At 48.4% G+C, this 19046-nt stretch overlaps 1 protein-coding gene and 1 pseudogene across 1 annotated transcript in view; both read left to right on the forward strand.

Annotated features, from left to right (window-relative positions):
• The first annotated feature begins 240 nt into the window (after positions 1-240).
• LGMN (legumain) overlaps positions 241-19046 on the forward strand; it is a 46545-nt gene continuing 27739 nt past the window's right edge. Inside the window, exons 1-2 of the mRNA XM_066276399.1 lie at positions 241-376; positions 12446-12612. Of these exons, the coding sequence (XP_066132496.1) occupies positions 12460-12612 (153 nt within the window). The 5' untranslated portion in view covers positions 241-376; positions 12446-12459. The remainder of the gene's footprint in view (positions 377-12445; positions 12613-19046) is intronic.
• On the forward strand, positions 1140-3372 carry LOC136334663 (G-patch domain and KOW motifs-containing protein pseudogene; annotated as a pseudogene).

The raw sequence follows: 19046 nt of genomic DNA on the forward strand, positions 1-19046 counted from the left end.
GATCCTTTGGCGGACACTTCTGGAATTACAAAATTTCTGGTTCCTGAAAACACTGACACTTCCGACCCCAGTTTATAGGACTCCCACCTCCCCTAGATCCCTGGCGGCAGAGTATTTAAGTCCCTGCCGCTGCACGCTGGGACTTGTAGTCGCTTCCTCGTCCTCCCTTCCTATTGGCTTTCACAGACGCCTTGCCTAGAAGCTTCACCAATCAGCGCGGCTCAATCGGCCCTCATAAGGGAGACGGAGGGCCTCGAGCCGCAATCACTGCAGAGCGGGACCCTGAGCTGTCTTGTCTGAGGCTGCGCGCCGCGAAGGGTTCCCACGCTCCTGTCCACACTGCGGGCGCCGTCGCCGCTGTGGTCACCCGCCGCAGGTAACGTCCCGGCCAGGGCCGCGCGTCTGCCCAGGCTCTTGGCCTCACGGGATTTTCTGTACCCCTATCCCTTTTCTTTTTCTTTTTGAATTTGTATCGATTTTGGAGGGAGGGGGGGAGAAAGAGAAACATCGATTTTCTACTCATCTGTGCGTTCATTGGCTATCTTCCTGCGCCCCCACTGGGGTTCAAACCCGCAACCTTGGCGCATCAGGACAACAATCGAACCACCTGAGCTACCGGGACAGCACCCCGCCTTTCCTGAGTAATCCTTTCTCACCCTGCGAAGGAGAGTTTCAGGGAACAAGCAATCCCTAGAGAAAAACCCTGCGACTTAGCCCGCCATCCTGTGGGGGTGGAGGCGGGCCCTGTGTTGTGCGTGGTCTGGCTGGACGACCAGGCTGCACCGCCACGACCACGGGGGAACGGGCGCGCAAGGAGAGGGAAGACCAGGCCGGGTCTGGGGCTTGGTTCTGACCTTTACAGCCCAGGAACTGTTCACGCTGTTGGTGCTATCACTCTGGAAGATTGCACCCTGTTCCAGCCAGTTCTCAGTAGCCTAAGGGGAAGGACTGGTAAGGACAGCAACAGAAATACCCAAGCTTAGGAGAACATTCCCTCTGAGAAGTCAGGGAAGCTCTCTCGGAGGCCTGAGCTGATGGGAATTACAGGGAGATTCACGGCAGCCATAGAAGTGAAAGTTAGCTTGGTTTGGTCCCCCGCCCCTATCAGAGTTGAGGTTATACCTACATGGGTTACTCCAGAGCAAGAATTGTAGAATCTAGGGTGGAGAAAGGAACTTTGTGTCAGGTGCTCCGTTTTATAGATGAGAATAAATGCCCAGGGTTTGAGACTTGTCATGTGGTATGGTAGTGAGTGGAGTAGACCAGCTTTTTTTTTTTTTTTTTTTATGGCAGGACTGTATTAATTAGCAGACATTGATTGAGTCTTATGAAGCATTTTGAGCCGGGATTATTTTGTAAAACGGAGAGGCAGTCTACAGTGAACTAGTCTAGTGTTACAGGGGTGGGGGCACAGGTTTACACAGGGGCAGCGTTACAGTGGGAAGGATGAGGAGAGGAGGGGAGTTGTGAACTGCTGCGGAGGTGAGATATACCATACCCAGTAATGTTCAGTAAAAATATATTGAGGAAAACCCTACCCCTTGAATTTTCTAACCTATGACTATCTATTGAGGAAAAATCCAGCATTTTTTAACTGCAGGAGTTGCTTTGTAGATTGTAATCAAATCTCTGTCGCATGTATCAAAGGAGTTGAAATTGAAATGATTAAACATCTGACTCTTGTAACCCAAGAAGTGCACAGTAAGCCCATAATTAGATCACTTTATATCCATCAGATTAGAAATAATAAAGTTTGAAGAGGGGCAAGATGGCAGATGCTGAAGAGGGTGTTTGGCGGCAGGCGGGACCCTCCGGTGCCCCAGTGTCGTTCGGCTTCATTCGTCCGGTCACCCAGAGACGCCTGGATGACCTGGGAGGCGGCCTGGGTGCGGATCTGGAAGAGAAGGATTTCTCGAAGACCGTGAAAGGGAGGAAGTTGCAGAGTGTTAATCCCTCAGAAGCCCCCAAGGAACTCATCATCCCTTTGATCCAGAATGGCCCTCAAAGGCAGCCACCATCCCAGGCCCCTGGCCCATCTGCAGGCACCGAGGCTGTGGAGGATGGGATGCTGTCTCAGGCAGTGAGGGAGCTCATTGAGGAATCCAAGAAGTCTCCCAAGAAAGAGAATACGGGTGTCGCCCCCACGCACACTATTCCCACGATCCAGAACAGATGCACGGCCAGGGCGGAAGGGGTAGACAGCGAACCCCAGGAAGACACAGTACCCAAGGAGGCTGATTATGAGGCAGTCCCTGTGGAGGCCTACGGGCTGGCCATGTTGCGGGGCATGGGCTGGAAACCTGGCCAGGGCATCGGCTGCACCTTCAGTCAAGTGGTGAAGCCCCGTGTCAACTCACTGAGACCTAAAGGGTTAGGGCTGGGTGCCAGCCTCACTGAGGTCCAGCCCCTGGGCCCTGCCAGCCCCCGCTGTCTGCCGAGGGCAGATGCGAAGCACGAGAAGGATAAGGAGGACCAGCCGCAAGGACTGGTACCTGGAGGAGCTGTGGTGGTCCTTTCTGGCCCTTACCGAGGCCTCTGTGGGAAGGTGGAAGGCGTCGATCCTGACAATGTTCGTGCCATGGTCCGTTTGGCCGTGGGGAGCCGCATGGTGACTGTTAGTGAGAACTGCATACGGCCTGTCTCCCAGCAGGAATTGGGCAAGAATTCCTTGGATCTCACCCAGGTGAGCAAAACTTCAGAGCAACAGACTGGAACAGCCTCATCGTGGAAGGTCTCCCAGGCTGAAGCCCTGCCCACCCGGCAGGAAGTGGAAGAGAGGAAGAGGAAACACCGTCCAGACCGACCCGACGAGCCTACAGGCAAGAGTAAGAAAGCAGCCTCCGGGCGTCGGCACTGGGTACACAGGGACCTGCGAGTGCGGTTTGTGGACAGACTGCACAAAGGTGGCCAGTATTATGACACCAAGATGACAGTTGAAGATGTCCTCGGCCCAGATACTTGTGTATGTCGAACAGACGAAGGTCAGGTCCTGGAAGGCATCAGGGAAGACATGCTGGAGACCCTCATCCCCAAGGTCCAGGGAAACCGGGTGATGGTGGTGCTGGGGCCACACGCTGGAAGTGTGGGCCGTCTGCTGGCCTGGGACAGAGAGCGGAGCCAGGCTGTGGTTCACCTGCGCAGAGAGACTCAGCTGGTGGAGCTTAACTATGATGCTGTCTGCGAGTACGTGGGCCCGAGTAACTCAGAAGAAGACTGACCCACGGACCCACCCTGTTCCCCGGGCAGTGAGCAGCTCTGTATTGTGTGAATGTGGGGAGGTCATCGTCCTGTCCTGCAGTTGCAGTGCACCCTGCGACAGGGACAAAGCACAGAATGGATAGACCAGAAGGGGGGCTAGAAATAACCCTTGTATTTGCCAGCCATTGGTATACAATAAAAACCATTTGAAATAAAAAAATGAAAACGTTTGATAATCAGGAGATAATAGCCTGAACTGTGGTGGCGCAGTGGATAAAGTGTTGACCTGGAATGCTGAGGTCACCGGTTCAAAATCCTGGGCTTGCCCGGTCAAGGCACATATGGGAGTTGATGCTTCCTCCTCCCCTCCCCCCACCCCCTTCTTTCTCTCTTTCTCTCCTCACTAAAAAAAAAAAAAAGAAAAAAAAAAAAAAAGAAAGAATAGGTATTTGAAGAAAGGATTCACTACTAGTGGGAGTGTACCTTAGAGCACTATAGCTACTAGCAAAATGGGTGTATCTGAAGCCCCAGTGGTTGCACTTCTAGAAAGTGGCCTAAGGAACCAGACATTTGTATACGTATAAGGAGAGGAGCATTAGGATGTTTATAATGGTTATAAAGGTTGAAACATCCTGACCTGTGGTGGCGCAGTGGATAAAGCGTCGACCTGGAAACGCTGAAGTCGCTGGTTCGAAACCCTGGACTTGCCTGGTCAAGGCACATATGGGAGTTGATGCTTCCTGCTCCTCCTCTCTCTCCCTCACTCCCTCCTCTCTAAACTGAATAAAATTAAATAATAAAAATTTTATTTAAAAAAGGTTGAAACAGCTTAAATGCCCATTAATAAGGGACTGTTTTTTGTTTGTTTGTTTGTTTGTTTTTTACAGAGAGAGGGGTAGATAGGGACAGACAGGCAGGAACAGAGAGAGCTAAGAAGCATCAATCATTAGTTTTTTGTTGCGACACCTTAGTTGTTCATTGATTGCTTTCTCATATGTGCCTTGACCGTGAGGCTACAGCAGACCCAGTAACCCCTTGCTCGAGCCAGCGACCTTGGGTCCAAGCTGGTGAGTTTTGCTCAAACCAGATGAGCCTTGCCTGACCTGTGGTGGCGCAGTGGGATAAAGCGTCGACCTGGAACACTGAGGTTGCCGGTTCGAAACCTTGGGCTTGCCCGGTCAAGCACATATGGGAGTTGATGCTTCCTGCTCCTCCCTCCCCTTCTCTCTCTCTCTCTCTCTCCTCTCTCTCTAAAAATTAATAAATAAAATATCAAAAAAAAAAAATTTAATAAAAAAAAAAAAAAAAAAAAAAAAAAAACCAGATGAGCCTGCACTCAAGCTGGCGACCTCGGGGTCTCGAACCTGGGTCCTCCGCGTCCCAGTCCGATGCTCTATCCACTGCGCCACCGCCTGGTCAGGCTATAATAAGGGACTGTTTTTTTTGTTTTGTTTTGTTTTACAGAGACAGAGAGAGAGTCAGAGTGAGGGATAGACAGGGACAGACAGGAATGGAGAGATGAGAATCATCAGTCATTAGATTTTCGTTGCGCATTGCGACACCTTAGTTGTTCATTGATTGCTTTCTCATATGTGCCTTGACCGCGGGCCTTCAGCAGACCAAGTAACCCCTTTCTTGAGCCAGCGACCTTGGGTCCAAGCTGGTGAATTTTTTGCTCAAACCAGATGAGCCCACACTCAAGCTGGCGACGTCGGGGTCTTGAACCTGGGTCTTCCACATCCCAGTCCGACGCTCTATCCACTGCGCCACCGCCTGGTCAGGCTATATAATAAGGGACTGTTTATAACATGGATATGTATGTTTTTTAAAAGTATAATAAGTCGATTGGAAAGAAATGCTAACATCATAGTAGTTAACTTGTGGTATGGGGAAAACTCGGAGCTGTAATGTTTTGTTTTATGGGGAAAGATGCAACAGATTTACAAAATATTAACAGTTGATGGCCTGAGTGACAGGTAGCAGGTGTTTTGTGTTATATTTTGTATGTTTCTTTTTTTTTTTTTAATGTTTCTTTTTATTGATTTTAGAGAGCAAGAAAGAGACAGGAATACCGATCTGTCCCTGTCTGTGCCCTGACCGGGGATCAAACCAGCAACCTCTGCACTTCGGGACGATGCTCTACCCACTGAGCTCTCTGGCCAGGGCCATAGTTTGTACATTTCTGTAGCTCAGTATCTACCCTTCAATTTCTTGAAATATGAATTGGGACAAAATTTAACCTAATTAACATATAGATATGAAAGTCATTTGGGGAAAAGATTACAAACCATTGATGCAGGTTTCAAAAGTAGTAATTGGGGTAAAAGAAATTCAAGTGCCAACTAAGAGAAAATAAAATGTAAAAACTCATAACTATTAGTCAATTTTACTTTACTAGGTTTTTAAATTCTTCTAACCGTTAGTAAATTTAAAAATTATTTTTTGACTGTGTCTATTTTGAAATACAATTAGTTGCTTATACTTTTTGTAATTTTTTTTTGTATATGAAATATGTTACTTTTTGTAATTTTTTTAAAAGACTTTATTCATTTTAGAGAGGAGAGAGAGAGAGAGAAGGGAGGAGCAGGAAGCATCAACTTCCATATGTGCCTTGACCAGGCAAGCCCAGGGTTCTGAACCAGCAATCTCAGCATTCCAGGTCAACGCCCTATCCACTGCACAACCACAGGTCAGGCTCTTTTGTAATGTTAAAATAATTTTTTTAAAAAAGCTAAAAGTCATCATTTTGTACAGAAAAGAAATGAACAAGCGTTTAAGATAATATTTAACTCATTAATGAGGAAACTTAGTGAGGTGTTACAGCCTGTTTAAAGGAGATTCCAAAGTACAGACCACATTTGCAGGTCAGAAATAATTAAATGAATATGCAAATTGAGGCAAAACTGGCTTCTTTCTACAGCAGTGGGGGAAGTTAATAAATTCTCCCCTTAATAAGAATTAATTTGAATGTGTTAATAATTACTTGCATTGTTGTTATCCACAGTTTATAGAGTTGTAAAAAAATTTCCAAAAACTTTTTAGATATTAGATATCCTAGAAGGACATGCCCTAATCTAGAATCTAAATTGCTGCTGAATCAGACATCTCCTCTATAGGAAATAAAGTTAATTGACCTGAACGAAACACATTTTTCATGTGATAGTTGAGATAAGACTTAATTGGATTTTAACCTCATTCTTTAAACAGGAAATGAAAGAATGTGAGAACTGAATGGTCTCTTAATTTAGTTCTACCATCTCATTTCATAGATGGACAGTTAAGGCCTGGAGAGACCCTCAGATCTCCTCTCCCCAAGTTAGTACTTACAAGTCCTGTGTTAAAGAGAACCCATATTGGACACGTGTTAAAAACAGTAAAGCCCTGACTGGTTGGCTCAGCAGTAGAGCATCAGCCCGGCATGTGGAAGTCCCGGGTTTGATTCCCGGTCAGGGCACACAGGAGAAGCGCCCATCTGCTTCTCTACCCCTCTTCCTCTCCTTTCTCTCTCTCTTTCTTTCTTCCTCTCCTGCAGCCAAGTCTCCATTGGAGCTAAGTTGACCTGGGAGCTGAGGATGGCTCCATGGTCTCTGCCTCAGGCACTAGAATGGATCTGGTTGCAACAGAGCAACGCCCCAGATGGGCAGAGCATCGCCCCCTAGTGGGCAGGCCAGGTGGATCCTGGTCAGGCGCATGCAGGAGTCTCCCTGCCTCTCTGCTTCTCACTTCAGAAAAATACAAAACAAAAGCAAAAACAAAACCGGCAAGAGGGTTTTTTACTGTATTTCAGCTATTTCATTGAGGGAGAGAGACTGGTACAGAACTGAGCTTAATTCTTCACTCTAGCTGTTGGTTGCTTGTCATTCGTATGTGCCTTAACCAGTCCCAGGGTTCTAGGTCAGTGCTCTATCCACTGTGCCACCACAGGCCAGGCATCTCAGCTTATTTTTTTATTTTTTTCACAGAGACAGAGAGAGAGAGTCAGAGAGAGGGATAGATAAGGATAGAGTCAGACAGGAATGGAAAGAGATGACAAGCATCAATCATTAGTTTTTCGTTGCAACACCTTAGTTGTTCATTGATTGCTTTCTCATATGTGCCTTGACCGTGGGGCTACAGCAGACTGAGTAACCCCTTGCTCGAGCCAGCAACCTTGGGTCCAAGCTGGTGAGCTTTTGCTCAAACCAGATGAGCCCGCGCTCAAGCTGGCAACCTTGGGGTCTCGAACCTGGGTCCTCCGCATCCCAGTCTGATGCTCTATCCACTGCGCCACCGCCTGGTCAGGCTGAGCTTAATTCGGAATACAGCAAGGACAGCTGGGAATTACGGGCTGAGTGAGAAGGGCAGTGGCTGGAAAATTACTAAGAGGAGCTTGATTAGATATCAAAGGTGGGAGATTCTTGCAGGGTTTTTGCCAAAATGGCTATGCAGACCAAAGCTTAGTCAGGAAGAGGGCTCAGAGGAACTTGATTTAAGTCTGGGTCAAGGAGGTCCTTGTCACATGTCCTTGTTTCTCTTGTGTAATGTCAGCCAGGCACTATTTGCATGATGATTTTTATTGTAAACTTTTGGAGAGCAGAGAGTAGGATCAAAGACCTTCAGGTTTGGAAGGCTCTTGTCAGATGTCATTGTCCAGCTTGGCTTTGATGGTTGGCTGCTTCTAACCCAGAGCCAGTAACAAATCAGATCTGGCAGTGGTCACAGCCGATGCTGGTTAGAGTGTGGGCTTTGGTGTCAAATCTGGGTTTGAACTTGACTCTGTTATCGACATGGTCATGTGACTAGGACCTTATTTCTTTTTTTAACTTTTTTTTCTACCTCATTTTTTTATTTTCCTGTGACCTTATTTCTTATATTGTTGGTGATAATTTATCTCAAATGGGCAATCTGCCCCAAACGTCCCAAGTGGATCGAACCCCACTTGATGGTATGCTTCTTGAAGTCCAGCAGAATCTTTCAGTTGAATCACTGACCTAGTGTAGGTCACAGGACCAAGTGGGACCAGCAGAAGATGCGTCATTGGACACGGGTGAAAATTCTTTCATAAAGACTTGTCTGTTGACCTCGACTTTGTGTGGATCAGGTTCTCTCTGACTGCCCACGCGTGCCTTAGGGTAGCGGGGTGGTGAAGAGCACCGTGGGTGTCCCGCTGGAGGAAGTGTGGAGGCCTGTCACATGCCCCAGATGTGGGGTGTAGTGTCTCCCTCTGTGGTTACAGGGCCTCCCAGATGTTCACATAAACAACCCTCGTGACGAGTGAGATGATGTGGAGGAAAAAGCAGTCTTGAGAGTCAGATGTGTGTTACTTCCCAGCCACTCCCCAGTTTCTCAACCTCTGAGCCTCCGTTTTCTCAAGTGTCTGAAGGGAGTAATGAGACTGACCCTCCTGCTGCTGACAGGCTGGTGTAAAATGCCTCGCACAGGGCGCATGGCTCATAGCAGATAGCAAGAGCTGCCCCCCTCTGCCACCCTGTGCTTGGGGAGATGAGCCCCTTCCCTGGTTAGAGTATCAGCTGGGTGCCATTTTGTTCCCTACAGATGTTTAGCAGACGGAACACATTGGAGATCTTCCCACTCTTGGCACATTGAGATCTGCCTTACTCATGAAAAGCTTCACAGGACCCCCTTGGGAGGGTGTACCGTAAGAGCTGAACTAGACGGTCCCTGTAGATGACCATTTATGTTGCTTCCAGTGGGATGGGCTCCTTCAGCTCCTTAGCATCTTCCCTTCTGAAAAGGATACCTGGCCCTCCTACAAACACTCTCCCTCCTGCGGTACAGTCTCCGTGTCGCTCATTTCCACCTGACAACCTGTCCGTTTCAGCGGTCCCTCTCTCCCCTCCAGAAGGTCAGCTCAGCGAAGGGTTTGGTGTTTGGTTCCTTCCTGGCTGCCTGCGTGCCCTCTGTGTTGGATGGAGGGTTGGATAGACTGAACAGTGTCACAGAGCTAGTTTAGCAGGGATCATTGCTTTTTCTTCATGAATTTTTCACTTAGCTAAAACAAGAATAATAGACATGCTGCAAGATTACTCGTGACTTCGTCAAGAATATTGCTGATCAGGAGGAAATTGCCGACTGCCATTGGCTGCTTTGAGGCGTGTTGATTGCTGAGGGTAATGGAATGATTATAGTACTTTCATGTCTTATCTGCACCGCGGGCCCCTAGATGTTTCCCCAAATAGTATACTTGTGTTCTTTAAGTGGCATTTTCCAATCAGTGTCATACTGGAAGGCCTTTAACTTGCCATTATGTTCAAGGAACCACAATCTTTGAGAAAAAAATGAGAGAGGAGAACCATCGCCAAATGTTAACTATAAAAATGTCACTGTGTATTTATAGGGCACTTTTCCTCACTGAGGAAATATATATAATATACTTGCCAGTATATTAGTAGGAGAATGAAAGATAAACGAGTTTCTAAAAAACCTGGTAGGGCCTTTTTAGTAGCTTTTGTGTTGTTTGACAATTTAGGCAGTTTAGCTGCTGGTGTTCATTTTATTGCTTACGGCCAGGGCAGCCATTCAATTCCAGTGTTTCATTTATTCTTTTTGTCCCTGAATGTGAAGGGAGGAGGCCACATACCCGTGAGTGCCTCCGGAGGACTGGGCCTCTTCGGGATTGGATCACACCCTGGTCGGCAAACTGCAGCTTATGAGCCACATGCGGCTCTTTGGCCCCTTGAGTGTGGCTCTTCCACAAAATACCACGTGCAGGCGCTACCTCGATAAGGAATGTACCTACCTATATAGTTTAAATTTAAAAAATTTGGCTCCCAAAAGAATTTTGTACTGTTGATATTTGGCTCTGTTGACTAATGAGTTTGCCGACCACTGGGTCACATGAACCAAACTCGACTGCTGTGCAGACCAGGGAGCCCGTTCAGTGACTGTTGATGAGAGATGATCAAACCAGCGGGCTGTACTTGTCATGTGGACAGGGGGTCCTTGCTCGCTCCCCAGGCGGACCAGAGAGACCGCTTGTTCTGTTGCAGCATCGCCAGAGCCATCGGTTCACGTGTGGTCACTGGCTGCTTCTGTGAGACAGTGGGGAGTTGAGTGGTTGTGGGGGATGGAATCTCCTGCCAGGCTGGAGATACTGACTGTCCAGCCTTTTGTAGAAAACGTTTGCTGACTCCTACCCTGGGGGAGGCTTCCCAGGCAGGCTTAGTTGCAGCCAGCAGCTAAGGGTGAGCTCAAAATCAGAGGGCTGCTGGGCGGGTCACCTCAGTAGTCACTGTCACAATGTACTGTAGTGTCCCATCCACCCACGGACCTGAGTGGAGCTAAGGAAACCCGAATCTGGGCACCAGCTCAATTTACAGATGAAGAATTGAGTTCTTAGGGGAGACTTCAGACGGGGCAGTGTTGGGGTGTGGGGCTTCAGGCAGATGTGGGCTGGAACCTGCCCGGGTTACTGAAGACGCCTGCTATGTTAGTCCTGGGAGCCACCCAGAGCTGGTCAGAAATGCAGAGTCTCAGGCCCTCATTCTAATAAGACCCTCCAGTGATCTGGGTGAGCAGTCAGTTTGGAGACGGACTGGCCTAAGGCCACATGTATGGGGGGAGAGCCACCATATTGAGTTAGGCACAGAGTGCTAAGGGTGCTTTCTTAAGGGTGGTTCTTGTCTTAGCTGGCTGCCTGCTCCGTGAGGACAGAGGCTTTTTCCTGGCCCTGCTGCCTGCCCAGTACCTGGCAGGTGAGTGAGGAGACTGGCCGAGCAGATGAATGAATGAGCGAGCGTTGTTTTGCCAGATGACATCATTGGAGGCAGAGGTCAGCCTCACAGCCGCTCCTGCTCTGAGTCCCCACATCTCGGAGGCTGGTTTTCCTCTTATCTCAGAATGACAGGCCTGGTTTTTGACAGGAAGGCTTATTATTATTTTTTAAGAATAGCATATTCATGACACAGGACAAGGTCTGATCTGAGTAATGCATGGTGCTTGAAAACATTATTTCAGGTTTTGGCATTGGAGTATAAATTAGGCACGTGCCTCATTTAAGACGAGTCCCGAGATGCAGAACCACGCACGCGCAGGAAGGCTGGACCGGGAGTTCAGAAGGCACGGCTCCTGGTCCCTGGCCGGAGCCGCCTGTCCGGGCATTCGGCCAGGTTACTTCTCTTGCTTCAGTTTTCTCTTTCTGTAAAACAAGAATTAAAATTTTTGCCTTGCCTGCTGTACGGAATCCATGTAAATGCCTTTGTGTTATACAGAGATTAATTTGGGCTGCCAGTGTTTGATGACTTATTGAGTTATCTTGTCACCAACGAATAAGTTGTCACTCGTTTATATTGGACATATACTGAATTTTGGCAAACTTTATTATATTAGTATACATTAATTGTAGTAAGAAAGACAAATCTGAAAAAATCATCCTTAATTCCACCACCCGTCACCCAGCAGTAACTGCTGTTACAGCCTTATGTCTGTCTTCCATGCTTTCTGCACTGACACTACATGTATATTCTTTTTTTTTTTTTTTTTTTAGATTTTTTTTTATTTATTCATTTTTATTAGAGAGAGAGAGGAGAGAGAGAGAGGGAGAGATAGAGAGAGAACAGGAAGCATCAACTCCCATATGTGCCTTGACCAGGCGAGCCCAGGGTTTTGAACCGGCGACCTCAGCATTCCAGGTCGACGCTTTATCCACTGCGCCACCACAGGTCAGGCTATTTATTCATTTTAGAGAGGAGAGAGAGAGACAGAGAGAGGAGAGAGAGACTGGGGGGAGGAGCTGGAAGCATCAACTCCCATATGTGCCTTGACCAGGCAAGCCCAGGGTTTTGAACCGGCGACCTCAGCATTTCCAGGTCGAAGCTTCATCCACTGCGCCACCATAGGTCAGGCCTACATGTATATTCTTTTCTTGCAAACAGTTCATAGTACGTGGGGACATTTTTCTAATGCAGTGGATTTTGTTGGTGGCTTTTATCTGCTGTGTACCAAGTTGTGACAAAAACTTTAAAGGTCGCTCAGAAAGCTTTCTGGATATTCTTTGGTTTATACTCATAACTTCGACTTGTAGTGGGGGTTGGGAGATACAGGCAGCCCCCTCCTCCACTTGGGAAAGGGGCAGCGGAGCTAAAAATAAAGTTCTGCTCTGTCCACATTTTCATCCTCAGCATGTTCTGCCTGATGCCTGAATGGTCTTGTTTGGCCCACTTACTCTGATCCTTTCTTAGGGGCCAACAGTATTCTTCTGTTCTTGTCCTTCCTTGTTTTTGCTTGACTCTGCCTTTTTCCTTCCCAGCTCTCTGCAGTTGGATGCCAAGGTGCAGAATGACTTGGGGAATAGTGGTGCTGCTCAGCTTGGTTCTGGGAGCCGGTGCTGTTCCCGAAGACAGTCCTGAGGACGGCGGCAAGCACTGGGTGGTCATTGTCGCAGGTTCAAATGGCTGGTATAATTATAGGCACCAGGTAAGAAGAAGACTCTCTCTTTCTTTATGGTACTGGCATTCTGTAAACACTCCTGGACATCGTTACTAGAACAAGCACTTTAAAAAGCCACTTCCACTCCCCTTAGGCTGGCAGAAGTATGTGTGTTGGCGAGGAAGTGGAGAAACGGGAACCCTCGTGTTGCTGGAGGATTATAAAACGATACATCTATTTTGGAAAGTAGTTGGCCCATGTGGAGTTACCTTAGTCTAACCCAAGGTTTTCAGCCTTGGAGGTGTTGACACGTGGGGCCAAGTTATTCTTGGGGGGGGGGAGCTGCGCATAGTAGGATGTTTAGCAGCGCTCTTGACCTTTGCCCACTGTTGTAATCGTAAGTGTCTCCAGCCTTTTACCAAGTATCCCTACTTGAGACCTGTTGGTCAACACCTTCATTTTATAGATAAGGAAACTGAGACCGAAAGAGAGGAAGTGACTTGCTTGAGGCCGCACAGTAGTTGAGTTTCAGATGGGTCTGAGCCCGGCACTCTGGTCCGAGCCTCCGGAAGCCTCTGTCCTCCGGGCCTCTGCCCTGTGGTTCTCCTGTCCCTAGCTCCTCCCCGTCTCTCCTGGCATCCCCACTAAACCAGCCTGGCAGAAAGTAGAAAAGAATCCGCAGCTGTAAGTGCATTAAAAGTGCAGCCTCCAGGTGGGAATGTAAAATGATGCAGCCACTTTAGGAAACAGTCTGGCAGTTCCTCAAAAGCTTAAACACAGAGTTACCATATGATGCAGCAATGCCACTGCCGGGTATACGCCCAAGAGAAGCGAACATGTGGGTTCTCACAAAAACTTGTCCTCTAACGAACATGGCAGTATTATTCATAACAGCCCCAACGTGGAAACAGTCGGAATGCCCATCATGGGATGACTGGATTAACAAAGTGTGGTGTCTCCATAGAAGTGGGTATCATTCCATCATAAAATAGAATAAAATACTGATACTTGAACATGAATGAACCTTAAAAACCTGATGCTAAATAAAAGAAGCCAGCTGCACAGGACCACATATCATAGGGTTCCACTTACCTGGAATGTCCAGAACAGTGAAATCTAGAGAGAGAGAAGTAGTCAAGTGGTAGTTGCCAAGGTCTGGTGGAGAAGCAGGGCTAACAGGGCGTGGGCTCTTTTTTTGGGAGTGATGAAAATATTCTGGGATTAGATAGGGTTGATGGTTGCATGTTTTGACTATACTAGAAACCACTGGGTTGTATATTTTTTTGAAAGGCTGACTTTTATGGTATGTGAATTAGGTCTCAATAGAGCTGTCGTTTAAGAAGTCATTTCATCTTTGAATTCTCAGAAACGAGATGTGTAGACCGTCACAGTATGTGCCGGGCTGTCTTCTGAGAGCCTTTTACACAGTGAACTGTAGTGGGTTCTGTGTAGTAGTTCCGGCTCTTATCCCTCTTTACAAAAGAGAGACTGAGCTACAGAAAGAGTCAGCACGTCACCCAGTGTGGGTCACGTGGCCTGTGGTCGAGCCTGGATTCGAAGCCCCGCCTATGAGCTGTGCAGCAGCACAGTCCAAAGGGCAGCGTAGGTGTCAGGGTCAATTTTCCAGTAGCTACATTTTTCAAAAGTAAAATAAATGAATAAAGGGTAAAATTAACTTTTTATCTTATTTTATCCAGTACTGTATATCTGAACTATTATCATTTCACTTGTAATCAATATAAAAAGTTGATAATAAGATAACCTTGCATTTTTTTATCATGTACTGAGTCATTGATATCTAGTGTAAATTGTAAATTTACATTCATGGCGCATTCAGTTCAGACTGGCCACATTTCAAGTGCTTGTCACGCTTGTCACCCTCCACACTGTGTGTGTGGCCGGTGGCTGCTGTGTTAGATGGCGCAGGCCTGGAGGCTGTGTTCCCCACGGCTTGGCAGTGTCTCCTCCTGTGTGTGTGTGTGTGTGTGTGTGTGTGTGTGTGTGTGTTTCCCTCCCAGGGTGTCGGTTTTCACATCTGTTAAGTTAGGGGGTTGTTTAGATAAACTCCTGTGAGCTCTAAAACTGATGATTGAATGACTTATTTCTTGAATAGTTTTTGTATGTTAGCAGAACAGGAAATTTGGCTCGATTAGAAACTTGTCATAACAATGACCCCTTTCCTTTTAATATTTAACAACAGGCCTGACCCATTTTCCGAGGAGCAACCCGAGCTGGCCTCCCCTGGCAGGCTCCTCCTCCCTCTGCCCACGGGGGAGAGAAGGTGTCACTCAGGTCAAGACAGGCAACAGCTGATTCATAAGCTGCCCTGGCTTTTATACAACCGACTCTAAAAAATATCAGTTAAACATTAAGTACAGGTGTCCAATTACCTTTTGCTCCTAGAACATCTTTTGTATTTTTTCTTATGTGTTACTAGTTTCCCTGGGTAAAATACTTAGTGAAATAGAATAAAGGGAAGCAAGGTAAGAAATTCGGCCACAGGCTGAAACATTTGTCCCCAACTAAGAGGAGGATGGGCTGAGGCCGGGGAGACGCATGCGCTGACTCATTGCTGACCTCAGCGTGTGGCCCGCTGGCCGGATTCTGTATCCTGCCAGCTGCCAGCTGGCGTTTGCTTTCTTGACTTTGGAAGCTAATCACTAAAAGCATTTGGAAGAACCTTCCCCGTGGAACCTACACAGACTTTTTTTTTTTATTTTTTTTTATTTTTTACAGAGACAGAGAGTGAGTCAGAGAGAGGGATAGACAGGGACAGACAGACAGGAACGGAGAGAGATGAGAAGCATCAATCATTAGTTTTTCATTGCACGTTGCAACACCTTAGTTGTTCATTGATTGCTCTCTCATATGTGCCTTGACCGTGGGCCTTCAGCAGACTGAGTAACCCCTTGCTAGAGCCAGCGACCTTGGGTTCAAGCTAGTGGGCTTTTTGCTCAAACCAGATGAGCCTGAGCTCAAGCTGGAGACCTCGGGGTCTTGAACCTGGGTCCTCTGCATCCCAGTCCAACGCTCTATCCACTGCGCCACCGCCTGGTCAGGCCCTACACAGACTTTTAAACTTACATTTTTATGGAGGTTTACGTTTTCCTTGGATCAACACAGCACTTGTTATCACAAATTTCTTTTGTTAAGGGAAGATCAGTTACACCAGGCACAATGAAATCATTGCTAAGTGCTTTTCTCTGCTCTATGATGGTTACTTAAACCACGTTTTGTCTTGACTGAAATGGATTTTTGAGATTTTCATTTTTGGCTGGGATTCATGGGTGACAGGGGCTTGGTCTGGAGTGACGCTGGTGGGACATTCTGAGTGTGGGGAGGGCCAGGCCTGGGGTTGGTGGATCCTGCAATGGCGGGGGTGGAAGCTGGACTCCCGGGAGTGGAGAGAGGGGGAGGTTCTGACGTGCAGGGAGCACATGGTGACAGCTACAGCCTGGCCCCCAACAGGCCTGTGAGGGGACAACCGCAGGTCGCCAGGGGAGCAGTGGGGCTGGAGGTGGGATCCTCCCGGACAGGATTTGAGCCCACGAGGACAATCTCAGGCCTGGGTAGGGCAGTGGGGTGGTCGTTGCAGTAGATTGAGGGTGAAGTTCATTGTCATCAGGAGGACTTGGAGGCTTCCAAGAGTTGGGAGGAGAGGCAGGTTGGAGCTAGGTGTTATCAGGAGAAAGGAGATGGGGGGCAGTAAGGTCATTGCTGGGCCGTGGGGCTGTGAGGAGAACGTTGTTTGTTTGGGTTGGCGGGAGGACTGAGGAGCCAGAAGCATGGCGACCCCCCTGCCCCACGCTGGTTTGGAGTTTGGTTGTAGGGGAGGGAGAGGGGGCCACCCCCTCCTCCCAGGAAGGCTGTAAGAGCAGCTGTGTCCTGGGGGCCAGGACGAGGCAGGCAGGCAGGTAGCTGAGGCCGAGAGGGAGAGAAGCCTTGACCTTGAACATACGGGAGGTGGAAGGAAGGAAGAGATGTGATGATGGAGGGTCAGGTGGCAGAGCCATCATGTTTCTGAAAGACCGCCTTTCACTTGACATGTTTTAAAAACATGTGCCATTACCACTTTTTGAAGACAGCTTCCTTGAGGCGTAAGTTTACATGTCGCACAACTCGCCCGTGATAATTGTGTAGTTAAGTGGGTTTTTTTTTTTGTTTTTGTTTTTGTTTTTTGTTTTTGTTTTTGCATTTTTCTGAAGCTGGAAACAGGGAGAGACAGTCAGACAGACTCCCGCATGCGCCCGACCGGGATCCACCCGGCACGCCCACCAGGGGGCGACGCTCTGCCCACCAGGGGGCGATGCTCTGCCCATCCTGGGCGTCGCCATGTTGCGACCAGAGCCACTCTAGCGCCTGGGGCAGAGGCCACAGAGCCATCCCCAGCGCCCAGGCCATCTTTGCTCCAATGGAGCCTTGGCTGCAGGAGGGGAAAAGAGAGACAGAGAGGAAAGCGCGGCGGAGGGGTGGAGAAGCAAATGGGCGCTTCTCCTATGTGCCCTGGCCGGGAATCGAACCCGGGTCCTCCGCACGCTAGGCCGACGCTCTACCGCTGAGCCAACCGGCCAGGGCTGTTAAGTGGTTTTTAGTAAATTCATACAGTGGTGCAGGCATGGCCACAGTCCAGTTGGGGATACTTCCATCGTTCCAGAACGTTCCTTTCTGCCCATTTGCAGTCAATCCCTGTTTCTTCCCGGCTCCATGTGACCATGGATTTACTTACTCTCTGGAAACTTCAGGTAAATGGAGTCAGACACTGTGCAGTCTTTGTGTCTGGCTTCTTTCACTTGGCATAATGTTTTTGAGTTAGTCCATGTTGTTGCAAAGTATCACTTTTATATATATTTAAGAAAAGAAAGGTGCTATTAAAGAGGGCAGTGGGAGGGGTTAGGGTAGAGGGCGGAGCGGACTGAGTCAGGGGAATGCAGTTAGGAGAGGAAGGCTGTCCGTGCACAGGCCAGGGCAGTGCGGGGGTCATGAACGCGCGCGGGCTCTGGACTCGCACAGACCTCAGGTGTCCCTCCTGCTCTCACTTACTTGCAGTATTAATTTGAGCATGTTACTTAATCTCACTTTGAACCTCTGATTCCCTCCAGAAGGTGTGAGCTTGGTGGTGCGCTCAGTGAGGCAACCCCCCAAAGCCAGTGACCCTGGGCCTCGCCTTGCTAGCGCTCAGAGCGCATGTCAGGAGGTGATGTGCCTACGTACACCTGTCAGATGAGCAGACCATGAGAGCCCTTTCTCGGCTCCTTCCTGCCTCGACAGTGGGCCCCTTCGCAGCGACTGAGACCAGAGCGTGCAAGTTGTGTTTGGCCTTTGTTCTAAGCAGGTTGTCCCTGTTTAGCTGACAGCTGGCCTGAGGTGGAGGAAGCAGGAGCGGACAGCGGACAGCGTCAGGACTGGCCCGCAGCAGGAAATCACGGGATGCATTCGTAAGCTCGTCGGAACTACAAGTGCAGAAACTTGCTGAGCTGGGGCTCTCTGCTCAGTAGTCCCGAGGGCAAAGTCTTGCTCAATGCCCTCCTCTCAGATGTTACCTCATTTGGCTCTTCTGTTTTTAAGGGGAAAAATTCATGTAGGTCAGATATGTTCAAGGGAAGTGAGCCCAATAGCCTTCAACACCATTTCCCAATTATTTGACTCAGTTTTAGCCCTACTTTTATTTCTTTTGAGCGCCAGCAAATATTTGCTTCTTAACAAAGAACTCCTGTGAGGTCGAGGTCAAGTTAAGGGCAACCAAGTACCTTCAAGGACGCAGGAGAGAATCGAGATGTGGCTTTAAGACTGCTGTGCGTGAGCAGGGGCACAGGGCACGGTCGGGTTCTGGACGTGGGCGTGAAGCGCTGGGCCCTTCCGGCCTCGTCCACATCTGTGAAATGCGGAGAAATGCTTGTGCCTGTCGGGGGGCTGGTGAGGAGTCCCAGCAGCAGGGGCGAGCACTAAATGGGACACGCCCACCTGTCCTTTCTAGGATATATAACTTTACCAAAGCATATTTTACAAGAATGTTTTTTTTAAATTTTTTTATTTATTCATTTTAGAGAGGAGGGAGGGAGAGAGTGAGAGAGAGAGAGAGAGAGAGAGAGAGAGAAGGAGGAGGAGCAGGAAGCATCAACTCCCATATGTGCCCTGACCAGGCAAGCCAGGGTTTTGAGCCGGCAACCTCAGTGTTTCCAGGTTGACGCTTTATCCACTGCGCCACCACAGGTCAGGCACCAAAGCATATTTTATATATCTCGTAGTTCATCCATTTCAAGTGCACAACGCAGTGACTTTAGTGAATTTCCAAGTTGTACGAACATCACCGTAAGATAGTTTGAGAACAGGTCCACCCCCCCAGTAAGATCCCTCAGGCCTATTTGCAGCCTCCAGCCCAAGCCCCAGCGACCACTAATACACTTTCTGTCTATAGATTTGCCACTTCTGAACACTCATAAAAATGGCTATACAGCACATGGCCTCAGTGTCTGGCTTCTGTT

Source organism: Saccopteryx bilineata, chromosome 4, assembly GCF_036850765.1.
Source record: "Saccopteryx bilineata isolate mSacBil1 chromosome 4, mSacBil1_pri_phased_curated, whole genome shotgun sequence".
NCBI lineage: Eukaryota > Metazoa > Chordata > Mammalia > Chiroptera > Emballonuridae > Saccopteryx > Saccopteryx bilineata.